Genomic DNA, 24,818 nt, shown 5'->3' with positions numbered 1-24,818 from the left:
GTTTACATTGCCAAAGCTAATGGAATAGACAATAAACAAAAGGGAAATAAGTGAAACATTAGTAAACATTTAAAAGAATATAGACATTTCAAATGTTATATTATTGGCGATGTACAGTGTTGTAACAATGTGCAAGTAGTTGAAGTATGAAAGGGAAAATAAATAAACAGATAAATATAGGTTGCATTTACAATGTTGTTTGTGCTCTACTGGTTGCCCTTTTCTCATGGCAACGGGGCACACATCTGCGGTATTTTCTTTCTTTCTTTCTTTCTTTCTTTCTTTCTTTCTTTCTTTCTTTCTTTCTTTCTTTCTTTCTTTCTCTCTCTCTCTCTCTCTCTCTCTCTCTCTCTCTCTCTCTCTCTCTCTCTCTCTCTCTCTCTCTCTCTCTCTCTCTCTCTCTCTCTCTCTCTCTCTCTCTGTCTGCCTGTCTCCCCCCTCTCTCAGTATGACATAGCCAGGAAAGACAACTCCCTCCCCTTTGCCAAAGCATACACACGCCTTTACCACAAGGCAGAGCAGAACCTGCTGTTACAGCACAGTCAGAAGGCTATTTTAAAGTCACACCGTATGATGTTTATAACATTGGTTTGGTGTGGAAGTCTTTAGAACAGGCCTTTGTGGGTCTTCTCTAGTTTTCTCTGTTTGGTAAAACAGTTGCAGCTGTTCAGGGATCAGGAACATTAATTATAAAACAGTTATAACATGGTTATAAGTTATCAAATAGTTTAAAGTGAGTAGGTAATCTAAGAGTCATGTAAGACATTGAGAGTTGATAATCAGTTATGATTCTGGGGTGTTTATAATTTACATTTTTTACATTTTAGTCCTTTGGCAGACGCTCTTATCCAGAACGACTTACTGTTAGTGAGTGCATAAATGTTTTCATACTGGCCCCCCGTGGGAATTTAACCCACAACCCTGGTGTTGCAAGCACCATGCTCTACCAACTGAGCTACACGGGACTAATAAACTGGCTAGGTGGCTAACACTACTGTTAACTAGGTGGCTAACGTTAGCTAGGCTAGGGGTTATGGTTAGAGGTTAAGAGTTAGGAGTTAGGTTAAAGGGTTAAGGTTAGGGTTAGCTAACATGCTAAGTAGTTGCAAAGTTACTAATTAACATATCATACTTATTTGAGTGTCCCTGATTTACATTTACTCTGTTACATCTAGTCTATGAGACCAGGCTGTTAAAAGTGGTGCATGGTCACCAATATTGTAGCCTACCACTTACTTCTTTAGAAACAATGTTTTGAGCTGTGTTTTTTTGGGGGGGGATCGAAACGTTGTCAATAAAGCGGTTAATTGGGAGCTTTAACAGTGTGCGGGCCTTCTTGTTCTTTTGAGCTGTATCCTACCATGATCAAAATACTGGACTCAATATTGATCCAAATTACTTTGGAACATACCTTGTGAGTAATGCATGTCTTTAATAATGTCTGCAGTCTTCTTGTCAATACAGCCCTCCGACGTTTTCCCGTCCGCCCCTCTCTAGAAGGGAGGGGTGTGCCTTCAGCCGTTAGTCAGAAATGGAATACAGATGGGTAGGCTACTTCAGTACAGATGTAGAGAAATTTGTAAAGAAAAATACTGTAACAAACTTCTGCAAGAATAATTTGGGGGTGAAGGAATAACGTTGTAGACTCTTATTATTACTATATGAAGAGGAATTATCACCACCACTTTAAGAAATGTAAAAGTATGAAATGATATGAAAGAAGCCTGGATGAAGTGGAGTAACTTTCGCGCGCCGCTGGAAAGGATCTCCGGAATAGGCTCCAGAGCATCTGACTGTGAGTCTTTTCTATTTTTAATCTATAGCTGTACGGGATAATAATTCGTTGATAAAAAAAAAAAAGTTATTCTGTTGGCTATAGTCGCCAGTATAAACTATAGACACAAATAAAATAAAATGTGATTTTAAAGATTGTTGAAATGTTTTCTTCATTTGAAATGTTACATAATTCTGGTTGTATGTTATTGTGCTATTTGTGGTTAAACACATTAAGAACAAAGGGTGTGCTTGTCGAGAACCTTCCAGAGCCTTCGAATTGTCACAAAATTTTTAATTACAGCATACTTCAATCATAGACTAAATCAAATATTTTTCTAGGGCAATAACTCTGGATAATAAACGTCTCGATTCCGGATAGATGCTACCCAGATGCACTCATTCTTTTTTTGATCAAGAGAAAGAGGGATACAATACTAAAATGTTAATAATCCACTTTTGTTTTTAATTCAAGCTGGTCCATCACTTTCAACTCAGCTGTAAAAAGGTGGGGTATTCATCGATCTCACTCAAAACAGGACTTGAATACACCTCTTTACTCATCTCTGCTGGACATTTGAGGAATAACACCCTGAAAACCAGAGACGATGAACAAGCAGATATATCTCCACTACAACTACACAGGGAAGCTGGATAACCGTCAGAATGGAAAAATCACAGGTGGTGGCGTCACCTTGGATGCTAAAACCATCGTGTTCCTCATCATCTGTAGCTTCATAGTCCTGGAGAACCTGATTGTTCTAGTAGCAATATGGAAAAACCACAAGTTCCACAACCGCATGTACTTCTTCATAGCCAACCTGGCGTTGTGTGACCTTCTGGCCGGGATAGCTTATATCGTCAACCTCCTCATGTCAGGGGAGAAGACCCTTCACCTGTCCCCAGTGTTGTGGTTTGTGAGGGAAGGGAGTATGTTTGTGGCCCTGGGGGCTTCCACATTCAGTCTCCTGGCTATAGCCATAGAGAGACATCTGACCATGATTAAAATGAGGCCCTACGACACCAATAAGAATTACAGGGTGTTCTTGCTCATAGGGACCTGCTGGCTCATAGCTATATCCCTGGGAGCGTTGCCCATCCTGGGGTGGAACTGCTTGGACAACCTCCCTGACTGCTCCACGGTCCTACCACTCTATACCAAGAAGTACGTGGCCTTCTGCATCATCATCTTCATGGCCTTACTGCTGGCCATGTCCATCCTGTACATACGCATCTACATGTTGGTGAGGACCAGGTATGTATTGATGCTATCTTATGGTGACCGATTGATCGATCAGCCTGTCTGTCTGTCTGTCTGTCTGTCTGTCTGTCTGTCTGTCTGTCTGTCTGTCTGTCTGTCTGTCTGTCTGTCTGTCTGTAAATGCATCTACATGTTGGTGAGGACTAGGTATGTATTGATGCTATTTTATGGTGGTCTATAATGATATAATGGAATGTTTATGGCACTTTTTCTGGCCCCTGACTTGGTTTTCTGTCTTCTGTCTTGTACACTAATGGCCGGTTTCCATCCATCCATCCATCCATGCATCCATCCATCCATCCATCCATCCATCCATCCATCCATCCATCCATCCATCCATCCATCCATCCATCCATCCATCCATCCATGCATGCATGCATCCATCCATGCACACATCCATGCATCCATCCATCCATGCACCCATCATGCATGCATGCATCCATCCATCCATCCATCCATCCATCCATCCATCCATCCATCCATCCATCCATCCATCCATCCATGCATCCATCCATCCATCCATCCATGCACCCATCATGCATGCATCCATCCATCCATCCATCCATCCATCCATCCATCCATCCATCCATCCATCCATCCATCCATCCATGCATCCATGCATCCATGCATCCATCCATCCATCCATCCATCCATCCATCCACGCATCCACGCATCCATCCATCCATCCATCCATCCATCCATCCATCCATCCATCCATCCATCCATGCATCCATCCATCCATCCATCCATCCATCCATCCATCCATCCATCCATCCACGCATCCACGCATCCATCCATCCATCCATCCATCCATCCATCCATCCATCCATCCATCCATCCATCCATCCATCCATCCATCCATCCATCCATCCATCCATCCATCCATCCATCCATCCATCCATCCATCCATCCATCCATCCATCCATCCATCCTTCTATATATGGTTATATTTATCACTCTGTCGTTCTATCTATCCAGCAGTCGCAAGGTGACGAAACATTCTAACTCGGAGCACTCTATGACCCTCCTCCGTACCGTCATCATCGTGGTCGGCGTCTTCATCGCCTGCTGGATGCCCATCTTCGTCCTCCTCCTCATCGATGTGGCCTGCGAGCACCGCTGCTGCACCATCCTCTACAAGGCCGACTACTTCATAGCCTTGGCCGTGCTCAACTCTGCCATGAACCCCGTTATCTATACCCTGGCCAGCAGGGAGATGAGGAGAGCCTTCTTTAGCTTGGTCTGTGGCTGTCTGATGAAGGGGAAGGTCTCCAGCAGTGGTGAACCCAATAAGCCCAGTAACCTGGAGCACAGCAGGAGCGCAGCAGGAGCACAGCAGGAGCACAGCAGGAGCGCATCAGGAGCGCAACAGGAGCACAGCAGGAGCGCAGCAGGAGCGCAGCAGGAGCAGAGCAGGAGCGCAGCAGGAGCGCAGCAGGAGCAGAGCAGGAGCGCAGCAGGAGCGCAGCAGGAGCACAGCAGGAGCACAGCCTATAATAATCCTAACAACCACAGCAGGGCAGATGAGCAGCAGAAGGACAGGGACAGAGGTGTGAATATTATAGTGGCACAGACCTCGATAAAGTGTCTGACATCATCGTGTGCCAATGGGGCCATTGGAGAGGAGGGTTGAGGTTTTCTGCTGGGCCCTGAACCTCCATATCCTACTCGTTCTGGGCGAACACAAGAGACTACGAACACTTGAGACATTGTAGCCCTATACTGTGCATAGGATGGAGAGACATTGTAGGCCTATACTGTAACTATACTGAACAAAAATATAAACGCAACATGTAAAGTGTTGGTCCCATTTTCATGAGCTGAAATAAAAGCGCACAGAACTGTTCCATACGCACAAAAATATTATTTCTCTCAAATTTTGCGCACAAATTTGTTTACATCCCTGTTAGTGAGCATTTTTCCTTTGACAAGATAATCCACCCACCTGACTGGTGTGGCATATCAAGAAGCTGATTAAACAGCTTAATCATTACACAGGTGCACCTTGTGGTGGGGACAATTAAAGGCCACTCTAAAATGTGCAGTTTTGTCACACAACACAATGCCACAAAGGTCTCAAACTTTGAGGGTAGCGTGCAATTGGCATGCTGACTGCAGGAATGTCCACCAGAGCTGTTGCCAGACAATTTAATGTTCATTTCTCTACCATAAGAAGCCTCCAACGTCGTTATAGAGAATTTGGCAGTACGTCCAACTGGCCTCACAACTGCAGACCACGTGTAACCACTCCAGCCCAGGACCTCGACATCTGGCGTCTTCACCTTCGGGACCATCTGAGACCAGCCACCCGGACAGCTGATGAAACGGAGGAGTATTTCAGTCCGTAATAAAGCCATTTTGTGGGGAAAAACTCATTCTGATTGGCTGGACCTGGCTCCCCAGTGGGTGGGCCTATGCCCACCCAGACCCACCCATGGCTGCTCCCCTGCTCATGTGAAATCCATAGATTAGGGCCTAATTTATTTATGTAAATTGACTGATTTCCTGATATGAACTGTAACTCAGTCAAATTGTTGAAATTGTTACATGTTGCGTTTATATTTCTGTTTAGTATATTTAGCCAAATAATAATATAATGCCATTTAGCAGACGCTTTTATCCAAAGCGACTTACAGTCATGCGTGCATACATTTTTGTGTATGAGGGGGTCCCGGGGATCGAACCCACTACCCTGGCGTTACAAGCGCTGTGCTCTACCAGCTGAGCTACAGAGGACCACAATTCATAACTTCATAACCACAAATAAGCACTTGGCTCTCCTTCTCTGTGAGGGTAGAGGGTCCAGAAACTGTGCGGCTGAGAAATAGGGCTAGATTAAATCCGATCGGCCCCTTTTCGGCTATGCACCTTTTAAAGGCAACGTTTCCGCATTCGCAGAGACTGCGTTCATGGTAAACGCTGCATATGTCTGCTCAATCGGAAATGACCTTTAAATGTCAGTCGCGCTATAACGCAGATATTCTGTGGTCCGAATTGAATTTAGGCCATAATCTGTGCAGTGGAGTTATAGATTGCCACTATAATGCAGGCCCTGTAAAACAGACATGGTGGGCTGGGACGGTAAACATATGGGTATTTTACATGAAATGTAACTGTAACTCTTGAAAAAAACTATTTATTATTTTTTAGTTCGTCATACTTTGACATATGTGTACAGTTTATCGTAAATACTGTTACTCTACATTATACAATGGTAGCATGTTATTTGTTTTATTGTGTAAACGATTGTATTTAACCAGATGATTTGCTCAACATTATGCTACTACCTGAACTGTAGCATCATTTAACTGTTAATATGTCTATGAGCTCAAGGAAGAGTCCAAAAGCAAACCGCTCAGATTTTTTTTTTAAACATGACTTAATAAACATAAGCCTATGCAACATTAACCAATTAAAAACAGTTCTGTAGCAATGAGGTTTGTGCAGTAGGCTATAGGCCCAATACATTGTCACTGCATATTGGCTATGCTTGAATTGCCCTGCCAATGTTGTTCTTCTCAGACCATTTCGAAATTATATTTCAACATTTTAGGTTTATGATCACACTGGTAATAGATCATTTGTTATATTACTTGTGAGGCACAGCTGAGTGAGCATAGTAATTCGTTTATTTTTATTTTACTGGACTGACAGCCTGAATCTGATGGTCAGTCTGAGGGGAGGGAGGGAGCAGAAGTGAGGTTGCCTCTCACCCGACTCTCCATCCCTCTCTCCCTCCCTCCGCAGAGAAAAGGGGACACAGTCTTCCAGCTGATGGCGAAACTCAAGTCGCACTGCATTATTTCTGCCTCATGCACCAATTCATGTTGTTACTCCTATGACCAAAGAAAGTCAAGATTTTAGGTATATGATCACACTGGTAAATGGATCATTTGTTGTGTTACTTGTGAGGCACAGCTGAGTGAGCGTAATAATTTGCTTACATTTTTATTTTACTCTACTGATGGTTTGCATCTGATGGTCAGTCTGAGGGGAGGGAGGGAGCAGCAATGACTCTCCATCCCTCCCTCCCTCCGCTGAGAAAAGGGTACACAGTCTTCCAGCTGATGGCGAAACTCAAGTAGCACTGCATTAATCCGGGCCTCATGCACCAATTCGGGTTCCTTAGAGGCGCAGCGGTCCAAGGCACTGCATCTCAGTGCTAGAGGCGTCACTACAGACCCTGGTTCGATTCCAGGCTGTCTCACATTCCGGTGTGATTGGAAGTCCCATAGGGTGTTGCACAATTGGTCCGGGGTAGGCAGTCATTGTAAATAAAGAATTTGTTCTTAACTGACTTGCCTAGTAAAATAAATACAAATGTGTTGTTACTCCTATGACCAGAGAAAGATAAATATTCCTTGATATTAAAAAAGACACAAGCTGCTAATAATAACAACTCAAGCTTATCGGAACACTTTGCTATACTCATTAGTTGTAGCGTGAGTGGAAGTAGGGAGGATGTCCATTTTATGGCTTATAAAAGTGTTGACAGTGCTGAATAACAACTTAAACATAAAAACAGCAGCTCTTTGCTGTATTCATTGAGTCTCTCTCTAGTCATGGTTTTTAAAGTTTTTAAATCTCACAGTATCAACTTTGCTGTGCGCCCGTTGGCTTCTTTTTACAGCCTATGGCTCGAGGAAACTGTGCAGACACAGTGAGCTGAGCTATACGATTGGCCAGCAGTAGGCCTATAGGTGCACTTGATTTGCTCTCTGGGCCCTGCCGGGTAGGCGGAGTTCCACCTTCAGACACATTCATTGAATCCACCTTCAGATACAAAATGGGAACACTTTGCCTTCCCGGCACTAGGGCTGCGGAATCATGTGCACTTACCGCCAACAGTACTAAAAGAAAAAGAAAATAGCAACGCAAAGCATTATCATTGTTTTTTACAGAAATGTTTGGTGATTTTGACTAGGAATGCCTTGGAGACCGAATAGTCGATCGCGGTCGACCGTTTGGTGACCACTGTACTAAAGAGACTTTCAGTTCATCTATTCAGCTGACAATTGCTCAAGACAAACATAAACCTATCTCAAATAAGACAAATATTTTACAGACATACAATACAGTACTGTAAATTAACACATTAAGTGGTTCAGTTGGAATGTAATTAGTCGGAATACCGTATGTAGAAAACAGCATTTGATATTTCCCCGTTGAAAAAATAAAAAACAATCAATAGATGTTATCACTGATGTTATCACTGATGTTATCACTACATAGGTTTGCTGTGCCTTGGGGCATGTGTATGTACAGCATGCTGCTTTAAGGGAGTCCGTGGAACTGCATGGAAAACAGTATGACTGATCGTCATATCAAAGAAGAACATTCACGGTTTTATTGCAAACAGTCATACAGAATGATGATAACTCATACAACCAAAGATACCATCTGTAAACGTTGTTTGGACTCATTTCTTTGTTTTTATTTATTTTTTTACTTGTTCCAAAAATGTGTTTTTGTGATCCTTCTGACAAAAAAACCCAGCATATTCAGAATTTGGAAACTAGAGCGAGAGAGAAAAAAAAAAAAAAAAGGTTGAATCTCAAGCAGCAACACTCAAGCAGTAACACAACTCTTAGGATACGTCCCAATGGCATCCTATTTCCCATAGTGTAATACTTTTAAAAGTAGTGCTTTATATAGGCGTTAGGGTGCCATTGGGACGCACGCTAATGAACGGCAGGGCATGCCCATGAAGAAGTTCCAGCTATTGCACTTTGAAGAAGAAAAAACACCATTGGTACAAATAAAAGGCACATTTTCATCAACAGAAATCTGGAAAAGCCATGTTCTAGCTTATCTCCCTACCTACTGTATATATGTGAATGTTGAGTTGACTCACAATTCTTTGTTGAGCTAACGTAACATTATTTATGCTCAAGCTATTACTGTAATGGTGTAAGATTGATTCATGTAAGATTATTTGATTATTTGTTTGAAAGTTTGAGTAAAATGCTTGGTTCTCCAGTCAGGATTTGTCCCTAAGAGTTTTGGGAATCTATTCTTGAATTTGGTCCTTTCCAAAAAGTCACTGTACAGATCTGCCAAACGAAATTAATTACTAGTCTATTTTGTCTGTTCATAAACTGCCACGAAAGAAGTGGGCTGTCTGTAAATGCACGGAATCTAGAGTAAAAGTACATGAAACTGCTTTAGGCTCTACAGTAACTGTCTCATTTTGTGATGGGGAGGTTATCAAATCATGTCATAACATTGCTATGATCCCCTTTACAAATCAGAGTAAGACTTATTTAAAAGACTGTTGTGAGAGTAGATTCATGTACACTTCCTCTTGCTGCAAAATACAGGTAGCCTGCAGTATCATAAATAACTGTCTTCTTGTCAATCAAATTGATTGGAAACACAGGTTCTGTTTTGGTTCAATCCTGTACACATCATTATCAAACACTGAAATGCATCAGTGTTCCGTTTGTGTCACAGGTTTTGTTAATGTTCATAGTATTCAGATTCTGTACTTGAACGTGATGCTAGAACATCTGTTATTTTCAGCTTCTGTAACCATTTAGATAAATGTGGCTGTTTTACCTATGCAATTACTTTAAAAACTGTTCCAAATATGTATTGTAAGTTATTTAATGTATAGATTACAAGTGGTTGAATTTAAATAAGTTGTACCATACAACTCAAATATTCATTCTTCTTATTTTATTACAATGTAACAAATATTGAACATGCTATATAACATGATAAATATAATGAAATTATTCCTAGTTATGTAAATTCAGTTTAAATGCATAGGTAAAAGGCGAATTTAACTGTTCTATCTATAAGCTTTTCTGTAATTCATGACCATTCTGTGATGTCAATAGACCTATCGAAATCCATACATTGAGAAATGACAATTCATTTATAATCAGTATTGTTACACAAGAGAAAGTGATCTAATATTGTTATTATCTAGGTAAGGGTGCGCTAGGTGAAATAGAGAGGATTTTTCTAAACCTCCCTTCAGTACAGTGATTTATGTTAAAACACGTTGGTGAATTGTTCTCAATACAATTAACACAGATAATCTTTTAAACTTCTGATTGTGCTATACATTTGTGATAATAATGTCAAATAATACACTTTTAAAGTCTACGATAAAGCCATAAATGCTAGAAATGATGTGAAGAATATTCATTTGCATGATCAAAGCCCCAAACTAGTTGACTTACTACACACCCAGTTTAAAGAAGGATCCAGAAACCAATGAAGAAATAATATTTAGAAAAGCAATAAATAGTTTTTTTTTTTTTTTTTACAGTGTGAGCATACACAAGTACCTCCCAATTGGGTTCAAGGTCTATGAACAATGTCCACAGGAACAGTTAGATTTTTCAAGTCATGCGACTGCAGTGACACAAGAAGAGTACTTCATCATAAAAAAATGTCAGTGGGTCAATCTCAATAGTAATAACTTGATTCCTCATGCCCTCCCTCCTTGTCTCCTTCTCAAAGCACATTGGAGCAGAAGATGTGAGGGTCCTCCCCTCGGATCTATATAGCCTCTTGAAACCAGACTGACCGCTGCGCTTACGTTTCGTGAAGTGAAACAGAATGTGACATTGTCACAAATCTCACATTTTTACATTTTAGTCATTTAGCAGATGGTCTTATCCCGAGAGACTTACAATTAGATCAGTCTGGTTTCATGAGGCTATCGGAAGGTTTTGTGAAGGAGGCAAGGAGAGAGGATGCGAGTAATCAAGGGAGTACAATTGAGATTCACCCAGTATCTTTAAAGCCATGTTGACAGCACTATGAGGGGTTAAAGGTCACGACCCCTGACCCCAACACACTGTGACTACTGTAAAGCAAAACACATTCACGTCTTTATTTCTTATAAAGCAGATTCATTATAGCCTGGTCACAGACCCATTTGTGCTGTCTTACCAACTCCTATGGTCTATGGTCATTGTCCACAGGTTTTGGCAAGACAGCACAAACAGGTCTGGGACCAGGAAAGATTCATTAGTAACCCCAAGTGAAGATGTCGTCGCGCTATAGCTGCGATAAAGGACAAATAATCCTAAAATAGTTTCAATATAAACAACAGCATTTTCAAATAGTTGTTTTCCTCTACCTAACTCGTACTTACCAATGACTGTGTAAATCTGGTTGTGCTTGATAGACAAAACTAAAATGTAGGGTTTTAATCTAAAATACTATTTTCTTTCCCCTCCTTGAGGTCAATTTGCACTTTGTCATCTAAACTACTAACAGTTGTTTTTTTAGTTTTTAAAACACCAAATCAACATATATGTCCCAAATGCACCTATATGTCTTCTCAAAAATATAGCATTTCAATCATCACAACAAAATAATAACAGTTCTATAAATCATTTTTTATCAGCAAACCTCTTCTTTCTCTTCCTCCTTTGCCACAGACCGCTTCCAACACGACTGTCATCATCGTTAAGTAACCTTTTTCAACAATAATATATTCTCGATTTTCATCTTCAAGTTTCAGGTTTTCAGGAGGGATTGGAGGTTTTTTGTTTCAGAACTCCATCTCCCATCAGGCTTAGCGAGTGGATCGTCACTGTTTCCTGTTGCCCACAGGCTGCTTCAGACACAGTTCACTTCCTGCAGAAACTATGGGCAAGCTGTTGTCACGGTGATGGCCTATCAGGTGACTGATGCTGTCAAATATGTGATCTTTTGTCCGCACCTTTTCAAAAGATACAGAGTTGTAAAAAAAAAGTGAGTGAGTGACATGGGGGATAATATGAATATTATTTACAGGTAAACATATTTCTCTCTCCAGCATACTGTTTCTCTCTCGCTCTCTTTGTCTCACAATTACTTACTCACTGGGCACACACTGGTTGAATCGACGTTGTTTCCACGTCATTTCAACAAAATTAGGTTGAACCAATGAGGAATACACGTTGAATTGACGTCTGTGCCCAGTGGGTATTCACTCAATCACTCACTCTTTCTCTTATTGGCTTTCTCATACTCAGTCTCTATCTCTCTCTCACACACAGACCCCCCCCCCCCCCCCCCCCCTTTTCTCCTCCCTGCTCACCGTGCCCTCAGGATTCACCAGCAGTAGGTGTTTGGCCAGTCCGTTGTGCATGCCCGTCAGTACGTACGACCCAGGGTTGGTGGTGCTCTTCCTAACCAGGAAGTCTCCGTCGTCTAGCAGTAGTTTCTCTGCGTCTCGTCGGCTCATCTCTCCGTGGTACCATGCTTGGCCTTCCAGCTCCTCCTGGGCCTTGAAGGCAGCAGAGCGCACCAACAAGGGGCTGGTGTTATCCACAGATCCAGCCTTGTGCAGGGCAGGGACCCCTGACTGGGTCAGGATGGCATTCTCAAAAGGCTCTGTGGTGGTGGGATAAAGAACACATGTAAGCTTTGAGCACAATATTTACATTTTAGTCATTTAGCAGACGCTCTTATCCAGAGCGACTTACAGTTAGTGAGTGCATAAAAATTTGTCATATTGGCCCCCCGTGGGAATCGAACACACAACCCTGGCGTTGCAAGCGCCATGCTCTACCAACTGAGCTACAGGAGGCCTACTATATGGTGAAAATAGGCCTGTGCAGGTACAAAGGGAAGCATGGACAACGTAAGTTGTGTAATGTATGTTTTTTATTTATTTAACCTTTATTTAACTAGGCAAGTCAGTTAAGAACACATTTTTATTTACAATGACGGCCTACACCGGCCAAACCCAGACGACGCTGGGCCAATTGTGCGCCGCCCTATGGGACTCCAAATCACGGCCGGTTGTGATACAGCCTGGAATCGAACCAGGGGGTCTGTAGTGACACCTCGAGCACTGAAATGCAGTGCCTTAGACCGCTGCTCCACTCAAGAGCCCAATGTATGTTACACCATGGCATTGTTGAATACTAGTTTCTGATTGGCTTGAAGGGCATTCTAGAGTGTGCCTTATTTAAGTGATAATGCCAGAGAAGCCCGTGTTTTGGCTTTGAGGGCATTATCACTTTATACAACGGGTTACCAACATATTCAAATAATGATCAACATATTTTCATTAAAAACTTTATTTTTATGAATTTATTCATACTATTTCATCCTTCCACAAGATATAGTCCCGACACAAATATAGGGTTGCTACCCAAGCCGGCTGGTCGTTCGTTCTATCGGTTCGGTTGCTAGAGACACGACCCAGTTGTTAAGTATTTTTGTTCTGTATCTATGTCATTTGTTCTAAATGTTCCATTGCCAAACTGGCTGGCATCATTCTTATCCCTTGCTTGCTAGCTAGACAACTACGGCTAACTTACAGTCAGTCAAAAAGTGCAGCCAGAATAACAGAAAAGTAGCTGCATTTGCATTTGTTTAAGTTGTTTTCTAGTGACATTTATTTGGATACATCCATAACAATGAGCTAATGAGGCGCGATTAGCTCACTCGTCAGGACACTGTTGTTCAGAGGAGCTAGCCAACAACACAGCTAACACAAACACTTCAAACTGAAGGTGGAAAGATTCAAACTAGCTGCACTTCGTTTCGTTTGACCTTTTTTCAATTTACATTTCTTTGTATATGTCCATAGAAATTATGCCAGCTGATTCATGATTTCAACTGGCTGAGAAACGCTGCCTGCCTGCCTGTCCTGTCCCGACTCCCGACACGTTCATTACTATGGGACAGCTGGAGATCGAATTTGAATATTGAAACAATTTAGCAAATGTCAGCAAGGTTTATACAATTCTCCGCTGTTGAAAACTAAATGTTAGTCTAAAATAAATGTGAGATAATGTCTAGATGCTTTCTATAGTGGAGATCAAGTTTATAAATTGCTTGGCTGGGCTGATGAGACAGTGGATTGCTCGGTCAGATGGAACAGAGTAAATAGCCATTTTAACATCATATATTTAGCCGGTGGTAACTTGTGGAATAGACACCAGCTGGAATGCGGTTTTAACCAATCAGCATTCAGAATTAGACCCACCTGTTGTATAATTCCCTATAATGCACAATATAATTCAATGGCTATGAAGTTCATTCTTACATGTTCTATGTTTGAGCTGCTTTTGAAAGCAAAAGTTGAATTCAAAATGTTATTGGCATTGTTGAATTTGATTTTCATAATAGCAAGCTAGGACTGATGGTTTGGTTAGCTAAACTAGCAAGTCTGTTTGTTTGGTTACTACTGTAGCTATCTATAATAATAATAATAATTTATAAAATGTCTATAGTGCTTTTCATAACAATCTCAAAGCGCTTCAAAAGCAAAAAAACAAACAAGCAATACATAATCATGAATAACCTAACTATCAGTGGAGGCTCCACAGAGGAGGAAGGGGAGGGCCAACCTCTTCAGTAAATTTCATAAAAATAAAAATTGTGAAACATTTAAAAAGTTATCATTTTTAGATAAAACTATACTAATTATATCCACGTCACCAAATAATTGATTAAAACACACTGTTTTGCAATGAAGGTCTACAGTAGCCTCAACAGCACCCTGTAGGGTAGCACCATGGTGTAGCCGGAGGACAGCTAGTTTCCGTCCTCCTCTGGGTACATTGACTTCAATACAAAACCTAGGAGGCTCGTGGTTCTCACCCCCTTCCATAGACTTAAACAGTAATTATGACAACTTCCAGAGGACATCCTCCGACCTATCAGAGCTCTTGCAGCATGAACTGACATGTTGTCCACCCAATCAAAGGATCAGAGAATTAATCTAGTATGAAGCATAAACTACAGCTAGCTAGCACTGCAGTGCATACATTTTGGTGAGTGGTTGACTCAAAGGGGATAAACATACCTGAATTTGTCCAATAGAAAGTCTTGTTTGCAACTGTTGGACTAATGATTACACCCTAGATCAGCTAGATGCAGGCAAGAGTCTGCAAGGCGGTATTGAATGTGTCACTGTCTGTCACCTTGATTACTCAAATGTCTTTCTACCTGTGCACCTACGTTGTAGAATGTCATTCATAGGCTAGGTTGTGTCAAACTCATGATGGGTATAGGGAAAAGTTGAGTATAATGTAGTAGCATAAACCTATCAATGTTACATTGAGCTGGCTGAATGGAACATGAAGGTCAGTCATCCAATATGCTGTAGAAATAAGGCCATGCTCATAAAAAATGTAATAATAATACTAATGTTTCCTGATCTTTCTTATATCTCCCAGACACTTCAGAACAAACATCCTTCAGAATTATAAAATTTTTTTTGGGGGGGGACTATTTGTTGTTCCATGTAGTGAATCTGTTATTAAATGCATTTGAATAAGCTAATAGCAGTAAGGCCAAATAAACATTTTCATCAAATAATTTTGGAATATATTTTTTTGATACTTCAAGGGAGTCTTAAAATTCAAAATCAAATAGCAAAATGATATCCTTGGTATGACCTTAAAACAATTCCATACAGCTTAGTGTTACCAATTAGTGGTACGTGTTGTCTTATACAGGTTCAATAGGAATAATGCTAGTGTTATACTAACTGTAAGTCGCTCTGGATAAGAGCGTCTGCTAAATGACTAAAATGTAAATGAAGAATTAGCATAAACATTTTAGCAGTGAGTTTCTTATTTTTATAAGTATGTTCAGCCGGTCCTAAATCGCTCCCTATCCATCCCCCTTGTTCTCTTACCCCTCTATGTTAGCATGTCTAAGGATAAGTATAAGCAGTGTAGTGGTAAAGCTTCCACCTTCAGATCTGCAAACATTGAAGGGTTAGGGCCAAGGGAAGGGGTAGAAATCGTATTCGGACCGGATCATTGGATAGGATTATGCTAGTGTTAATAGTAATTAGTGGTTAGCAGTTAGTTTCTTCTTCTTGTAGATATTGAATGGGAATATGCTAGTGCTATTAGCAATTAGCGGTTAGTTTCTTCTTCTCATAGATGTTTAATAGGAATATGCTAGAGTTATTAGCATTAGCCATGTTAGTTGTTCTTACTCATGTCAAACAGGTATTTCGCTACAGCTGCTGCTCCCTCTGCCATACGATAATGTGCATATTACTTACAGACAGGCTCTCTCTCTCTCTCTCTCTCTCTCTCTCTCTCTCTCTCTCTCTCTCTCTCTCTCTCTCTCTCTCTCTCTCTCTCTCTCTCTCTCGTTAGCAATAAGCAGTTAGAAGTAGGTCTACTTACTCATGTCAAACAGGTCTTTCCTGGGACTTTCTTTGGCTGCTGTACCCGCTGCCCCTTCTGCTGCCATGCTGTCCTGTTCAGCCTGCAGCGCTGCCAGCACCTGGGCGTCGATCTGCTGTGTGTTGACGTAAGTAGGCACATCCCCCGTTTTTGGTACTGTACTCTTCCCCTCTGGCAGACTGTAGATATCACATGATCCTAGACATCAAAGCAAAAGGAAAAAGGAAAAAGCAAGAAAGACTCATTTATATTTTCTGTAATCTGAAAAGAAAATAGACAATAAAGAGTCTTTCTCTTCTTACCTGGGGGGGAGTTATGAGAGAAACGAGGGATGCGCATTTTTCTCTTTCAAGACGATTAGATATGTATCTAGATACATGGGCTCTTATACCATACAGGAACAGTACATATCTAGATACAATGGTTCTGATACCATACAGGAATGATACGTATCTAGATACATGGGCTCCGATATGATACAGGAACGATACGTTTTAGTTTCGGTGCGATTCGGTTTGATTAGAGTAACAAAGCGATTTGGTTCGATGCGAAACGATTCAATGCACGCATTTATTGCATAAATACATTAATTTTCCATTTTAAATTCATATCTGCTGCTGATGGAGCTCATGAGCTGGATCTGTCTGAGCGGACTTGTGTGTGTGTGTGTGTGTGTGTGTCAAGGTTTCCGTTAGCTGGTAATAGCCAGCTTTTGGACGATAAAAAAATAGAAAAGCCGATATATATAAAATTGACACCAGCCAATTGTCCAGGAGAAGAAGAAGAAATCCCATTGTGAAATAATGTTTTTAGCCTCTTCATTGATGGAAACACCAGTCGATGGAAATACATTTGATTGGTCATGCTTCAAATCAAATAAAATGTTATTGGTCACATACACATGTTTAGCAGATGTAGGCCCCGTGTAGCTCAGTTGGTAGAGCATGGCGTTTGCAACGCCAGGGTTGTGGGTTCGATTCCCACGGGGGGGCTGTATGAAAAATTTAAGCACTCACTAACTGTAAGTCTCTCTGGATAAGAGCGTCTGCTAAATGACGTAAATGTTATTGCGGGTGTAGTGAAATGCTTGTGTTTCTAGCTCCAACAGTGCAGTAGTATCTAACAACATCAGTCTATAATTTAGTGTAATTAAATTGGCGCGTGTCTACAGTATATTCGTTATAATAATAATAATAATAATCGTATCTTATTTATGTTTATATTCGTTATGTATCTTATTTATCACACGCGTACAGCACACAGATACAGAGTCTTTGAGTGGAAAATCTGTCAGACGGCGCGAGAGCTGCTGCTGCTGCAGCATCTCAAACAGGAAATGCATAGTCAACGGAAGGCAGGCCACGTCGCTGCATTTTCAAAACATATACTTAATTGTTTGAAACCTGAAAGTTTTACTACATATTATGAGGCATGTCTTACCTTGCTTCAGAGTAGCCTAGCCAAAATCAGACCATATCTGTGGAGGCAATTCTTTTATACAAACTTTCTTTTTTTAATCATATTTGTTCTGTGTACTTGAGCTTGTGTCCTGAAAAGTGACTACACCTCAGCAATTTATAACAATTTTTTTACCAGAAAGGTGAGATTTTATTCAGCATTACTAGTTATTGTTTATGGCTCTCTCATAATTAATTAAATTTGGGGGATTACGTAGATTACATTTTAGATTCAAATCAAATCAAACGTTACTTATACAGCACATTTCAGACATGGAAAGCAACAGAAAGTGCTTCACGGGAAAAAACGAATAAAAACTATGAAAAAAACCTGAAATATTTGCTACACAACAAACGTAAGAGGATAAAAAACAAAAGAATAACAATAACAACTGAACGACTAAAAAGCCCCCTGAGGAAAAACAAAGCTAAAAAGGTGTGTTTTAAGATCTTTTAAATATGTCCACTGTTTAGGACCCCCCTCAGGTTCTCTGGCCGGCTATTCCAGAGGCTGGGGGCATAATAACTAAAGGCTGCCTCTCCATGCCTCTTGGTCCTAGGTTTTGGGATAGTTAAAAGGCCAGTGCCAGAGGACCTGAGGGACCTACTGGGTACATAGCTTAAAAGCATGTCTGACATGTATTGGGGTGCACAATCATATCATTATTTAAAAACCAATAGAAGAATCTTAAAATGAATTCTAAAACTCACAGGCAGCCAGTGCAGAGACCTTCAAACTGGTGTAATGTGTGCTCTCCGTCTGGTCTTGGTCAGTACCCGTGCTGCAGCACTCTGTATGTTTTGCAGTTGACCAATGGCTTTCTTGGGTAGACCAGACAGGAGAGCATTACGGTAGTCAAGCCTGCTTGTAATAACGGCATGGATGAGTCTCTCTGTATCAGCCTGAGAGAGAAATAGCCACACCTTGGCAATGTTCCTCAGGTGGTAAAAAGCTATTTTGGTCACATTCCTAAGATTACTTTTAGTTACATTTAACTGGTTAAACATTTGAACCGGGACCGATGCGCATTGGTCAATGTTTACATCCCTAGTAGAAACAATATAAGATCTAAACATTGTGAACTAACATACAGTAGCTATGGGTGAGAGAGAGAGACGGCGAGATGAAGAGAGAGAGAGAGAGAGAGAGAGAGACAGAAAGAGAGACAGAGAGCGCCAGAGAGAGAGAGAGAGAGAGACAGCGATATACAAACAGAGAGAGGGATCGTGAGAGATCCAGAAAGGTATCCAAAGAGAGAAAGAGAGACCAGAGACAGACAGATCCTCTTTTACCCTGTTGGACGAGTATCCCAGTAGGCCTCCTGTCCGCTCCCCAGATCTCCCCACAGTGTCTACCCTGGTAGTAAGTCTGGTCCACCCCAGCCCCTGGGGCCTGCTGCTCGAGAGACAGACACAGGAACAACAACAGAATGAGTCACAGAAAAATAAAGATAAAAAACACCAACTCTTCTGCAAGGTCTGTCATCCTTCCTTCCCCTGCCTGCAGCATCCATCTCATTCATGATTGGGAAGCAAATCAAATCCCAGAGGCTAACAGGATGTATTTCTAGCCCGTGGTGATGCATGTAGGCCCTGGGTGCCTACATACGGAAGAGGTAGGATGAGGTAGGATGGATAAGGTAGGATGGATAAGGTAGGATGGATGAGGTAGTATGGATGAGGTAGAATGGATGAGGTAGGTGTGGGTGAGGTAGAATGGATGAGGTAAGTGAGGATGAGGTAGGATGGATGAGGTAGGATGGATGAGGTAGGATGGTTGAGGTAGAATGGATGAGGTAGGATGGATGAGGTAAGTGAGGATGAGGTAGGATGGATGAGGTAGAATGGATGAGGTAGGATGGATGAGGTAAGTGAGGATGAGGTAGGATGGATGATGTAGTATGGATGAGGTAGAATGGATGAGGTAAGTGAGGATGAGGTAGGATGGATGAGGTAAGTGAGGATGAGGTAGGATGGATGAGGTAGGTGTGGATGAGGTAGGATGGATGAGGTAAGTGTGGAATGGACATCCTGGGAAGTGTATTTGTAACTGGTGATGACGTACGTACACCTCATGTTGATTTGTGGTACTGTGTGGCTCAGTTGGTAAGAGTGCAACGCCAAGATAGTGGGTTCATGTCCCGCAGTGATCACATACACATAAAATTTATGTACTCAGAACTGTGTTGAACTCTTTGGATTAAAGCATCTTCCAAGTGGCATATATTATTATAGCTAGGTGGATGGTGAGGTAGGTGGTTGAGGTACGTGTGAGGTGTGACCAGGCGTTCTGTACCTCAGTCTGCTTGGTCCGGCCTAGCCTGGTATTTATCAAACCCTATATCTTACTATATTATGATATTATTACAGGGAGGTGGATGACGTTTTTTGTTGAGATAACTGTAGCGCACTGTACTGGCTGTTGTAGGCACTGCATGTGGTGAGATGTGGCGAGGGTGCTGTACCTCAGTCTGGCTGCTCTGGCCTAGCCGGGTGTCTATGAAACCTCCAGGTGGTGGCATCTTGCCGGGGATGTTGTTGTAGTATGGATGTTCAGCAGGCTCCTCCTCCTCCTCCGTCCAGACTGACTCATCCATATTCAGAACCCTGTCATCGCACAGAGGGTCGATCAGCAGTGAAACACTTCTCACTAGAAAGCAGTATTAATATGTGCATCGTGAAGCTCTTCCAGCATATGTCCAGCAGGGCGGATGGTAAGGACATAGTCAAATCATAATAACACAGTAAAAACCTTCTTGACTTGTTTGTTTCTTTGGGATTCAAAGAAACAAGTACCACTTGCTAGTACCGAAAAGCAGCAACCTAGTGAATATCCATGGAAACCAGTGCTTTCACAAACTCATTTTGCTCTAAAGAAAACATATGAAATAATGTCATAGTATGGTCGCCTATGATGGCAGACGGACTCACCTGTCGTGTACAGAGGTCATCTTGCTGGAGGGACACTGGAGGTACTGCTGGAAGCGGAGGTCAAAGGCCTGGCCGATGGTGCTGATCACATCCTGGGCCAGACCATCAGAACACTCCAGAATATGACACGCTAGGAGAGGAGGTGCAGAGGTCAACTACCAGCAGGAGAAAGGTGAAGAAGAAGAAGAAGAAGAAGAAGAAGAAGAAGAAGAAGAAGAAGAAGAAGAAGAAGAAGAAGAAGAAGAAGAAGAAGAAGAAGAAGAAGAAGAAGAAGAAGAAGAAGAAGAAGAAGAAGAAGAAGAAGAAGAAGAAGAAGAAGAAGAAGAAGAAGAAGAAGAAGAAGAAGAAGAAGAAGAAGAAGAGAAATACAGGTAGAGCCTACCTCTTCGGTTGACAGGATCTTTCGCTACATAGGCAACATAATCAGTCGTGTCCTGGACCAAGGAAAGGGAAAATAGTCAACGGTGAACAGAGTCATCAAAGGAAAAGCAAACCAAGAAGACATTTATACACTGAAATCTACAGCAGTCCTAAGGAGAGTCCACATATGAATGTATAGATGTGTTAATACATTGGGTTGACATGAGTGATACACAAAATAAACCGATATAAAAAATGGTTCTTACTGGATCACTCACTGGATCTCCGCCCGATGCAAAGGAAATGGACTGCATATGATGATTGGCTATGATCTGGTAGAATAATAAAGACATATTGATCAGGACACCAAATAGCACAGTAGTCTAACTGTTCTTGACATCTCTTACAGAAATATATTTTCTTAACAAAAGGAACTTTACATGGTTTCTAAACGGACCTGTTTGGAGTCTGGGGTCATCAGGTTGAGGCTACTGGTGGAGATATTCAAGTTGATGCTCATCCCAGCAAACTGGAGGTTCCTCTTCCCCAGGATACTGGACAGGGCTTTAGATGGAGGCTTGGGGGAGAGAAGAGAGGCAGGTAGGAGATGAGTTGTACATCATGCACAAATACAGGAATAATAATAATAATAATACATTTTATTTGTAACACCCATTTTATTCGAAAACCCAAAGTGCCAGTACACTGAAGCAGCAGCTATACTATGATAGTCTACAGTTTAACGACATCAGATCGTTATATTATTCTATTCTCCCAGGCAGAGCCAATTGGGCAATGTGTTAGACACAGATATACACTGGAAAGGCTAGCATGGTATGCAATCTGAATATTGCTCTGATTCATTTTATTGTAAGAGGACACGAGCTCCTTCCAGGCCCATAGCTAGCTAACATGGCTCCCCATCTCCAGCTCAAACACATAGCCTGGATCCACACAGTAACGCACCACACACACCCCACACTACGAGGACACAGACACATAGCATGGATCAACACCCCACACTATGAGGAGACAGACATATAGCATGGATCAACACCCCACACTACGAGGAGACAGACATATAGCATGGATCAATACCCCACACTACGAGGACACAGACACATAGCATGGATCAACACCCCACACTATGAGGAGACAGACACATAGCATGGATCAACACCCCACACTACGAGGACACAGACACATAGCATGGATCAACACCCCACACTACGAGGAGACAGACATATAGCATGGATCAATACCCCACACTACGAGGACACAGACATATAGCATGGATCAATACCCCACACTACGAGGAGACAGACATATAGCATGGATCAATACCCCACACTACGAGGACACGGACACATAGCATGGATCAACACCCCATACTACGAGGAGACAGACACATAGCATGGATCAACACCCCACACTACGAGGACACAGACACATAGCATGGATCAACACCCCACACTACGAGGAGACAGAAACACAGCATGGATCAACACCCCACACTACGAGGACACAGACACATAGCATGGATCAACACCCCACATTACGAGGACACAGACACATAGCATGGATCAACACCCCACACTACGAGGACACAGACACATAGCATGGATCAACACCCCACACTACGAGGAGACAGACATATAGCATGGATCAACACCCCACACTACGAGGACACAGACACATAGCATGGATCAATACCCCACACTACGAGGACACAGACACATAGCATGGATCAACACCCCACACTACGAGGACACAGACACATAGCATGGATCAACACCCCACACTACGAGGAGACAGAAACACAGCATGGATCAACACCCCACACTACGAGGAGACAGACACATAGCATGGATCAACACCCCACACTACGAGGACACAGACACATAGCATGGATCAACACCCCACACTACGAGGACACAGACACATAGCATGGATCAACACCCCACACTACGAGGACACAGACACATAGCATGGATCAACACCCCACACTACGAGGACACAGACACATAGCATGGATCAACACCCCACACTACGAGGACACAGACACATAGCATGGATCAACACCCCACACTACGAGGACACAGACACATAGCATGGATCAACACCCCACACTACGAGGACACAGACACATAGCATGGATCAACACCCCACACTACGAGGACACAGACACATAGCATGGATCAACACCCCACACTACGAGGACACAGACACATAGCATGGATCAACACCCCACACTACGAGGACACAGACACATAGCATGGATCAACACCCCACACTACGAGGAGACAGACACATAGCATGGATCAACACCCCACACTACGAGGAGACAGACACATAGCATGGATCAACACCCCACACTACGAGGACACAGACACATAGCATGGATCAACACCCCACACTACGAGGACACAGACACATAGCATGGATCAACACCCCACACTACGAGGACACAGACACATAGCATGGATCAACACCCCACACTACGAGGACACAGACACATAGCATGGATCAACACCCCACACTACGAGGACACAGACACATAGCATGGATCAACACCCCACACTACGAGGACACAGACACATAGCATGGATCAATACCCCACACTACGAGGACACAGACACATAGCATGGATCAACACCCCACACTACGAGGAAACAGACACATAGCATGGATCAACACCCCACACTACGAGGAGACAGAAACACAGCATGGATCAACACCCCACACTACGAGGACACAGACACATAGCATGGATCAACACCCCACACTACGAGGAGACAGACACATAGCATGGATCAACACCCCACACTACGAGGACACAGAAACACAGCATGGATCAACACCCCACACTACGAGGACACAGACACATAGCATGGATCAACACCCCACACTACGAGGACACAGACACATAGCATGGATCAACACCCCACACTACGAGGACACAGACACATAGCATGGATCAACACCCCACACTACGAGGACACAGAAACACAGCATGGATCAACACCCCACACTACGAGGAGACAGACACATAGCATGGATCAACACCCCACACTACGAGGACACAGACACATAGCATGGATCAACACCCCACACTACGAGGAGACAGACACATAGCATGGATCAACACCCCACACTACGAGGACACAGACACATAGCATGGATCAACACCCCACACTACGAGGACACAGACACATAGCATGGATCAACACCCCACACTACGAGGACACAGACACATAGCATGGATCAACACCCCACACTACGAGGACACAGACACATAGCATGGATCAACACCCCACACTACGAGGACACAGACACATAGCATGGATCAACACCCCACACTACGAGGACACAGACACATAGCATGGATCAACACCCCACACCCCACACTCGAGGACACAGACACATAGCATGGATCAACACCCCACACTACGAGGAGACAGACACATAGCATGGATCAACACCCCACACTACGAGGACACAGAAACATAGCATGGATCAACACCCCACACTACGAGGACACAGACACATAGCATGGATCAACACCCCACACTACGAGGACACAGACACATAGCATGGATCAACACCCCACACTACGAGGACACAGACACATAGCATGGATCAACACCCCACACTACGAGGACACAGACACATAGCATGGATCAACACCCACACTACGAGGACACAGACACATAGCATGGATCAACACCCCACACTACGAGGACACAGACACATAGCATGGATCAACAACCCCACACTACGAGGAGACAGACATATAGCATGGATCAACACCCCACACTACGAGGACACAGACACATAGCATGGATCAATACCCCACACTACGAGGACACAGACACATAGCATGGATCAACACCCCACACTACGAGGACACAGACACATAGCATG

The 24,818-nt window shown here is 42.6% G+C and overlaps 2 protein-coding genes across 2 annotated transcripts in view; one reads left to right on the top strand and one right to left on the bottom strand.

The window, feature by feature from the left end:
* The first annotated feature begins 2,248 nt into the window (after nt 1-2,248).
* LOC311135630 (sphingosine 1-phosphate receptor 3-like) lies at nt 2,249-4,881 on the top strand. Its single transcript, XM_084169659.1, has 2 exons — nt 2,249-3,028; nt 4,013-4,881. Exons 1-2 carry the CDS (start codon nt 2,382-2,384, stop codon nt 4,665-4,667), a joined length of 1,302 nt encoding a protein of 433 aa, XP_084025785.1. The 5' UTR covers nt 2,249-2,381; the 3' UTR covers nt 4,668-4,881.
* A 5,428-nt stretch (nt 4,882-10,309) lies between these two features.
* Nucleotides 10,310-24,818, bottom strand: part of LOC311135573 (SHC-transforming protein 3-like) — a gene marked incomplete at its 5' end in the record, with an annotated part of 29,321 nt that continues 14,812 nt past the window's right edge. Inside the window, 9 exons of the mRNA XM_084169584.1 lie at nt 10,310-11,720; nt 12,081-12,376; nt 16,147-16,344; nt 18,897-18,999; nt 20,069-20,210; nt 20,535-20,664; nt 20,917-20,968; nt 21,161-21,226; nt 21,352-21,505. Of these exons, the coding sequence (XP_084025710.1) occupies nt 11,589-11,720; nt 12,081-12,376; nt 16,147-16,344; nt 18,897-18,999; nt 20,069-20,210; nt 20,535-20,664; nt 20,917-20,968; nt 21,161-21,226; nt 21,352-21,505 (1,273 nt within the window). The 3' untranslated portion in view covers nt 10,310-11,588. The remainder of the gene's footprint in view (nt 11,721-12,080; nt 12,377-16,146; nt 16,345-18,896; nt 19,000-20,068; nt 20,211-20,534; nt 20,665-20,916; nt 20,969-21,160; nt 21,227-21,351; nt 21,506-24,818) is intronic.

The sequence above is a fragment of the Coregonus lavaretus genome, assembly GCF_964263955.1.
Source record: "Coregonus lavaretus genome assembly, chromosome: 10".
Lineage (NCBI taxonomy): Eukaryota > Metazoa > Chordata > Actinopteri > Salmoniformes > Salmonidae > Coregonus > Coregonus lavaretus.
This window is presented reverse-complemented; position numbering and strand designations above follow the sequence as displayed.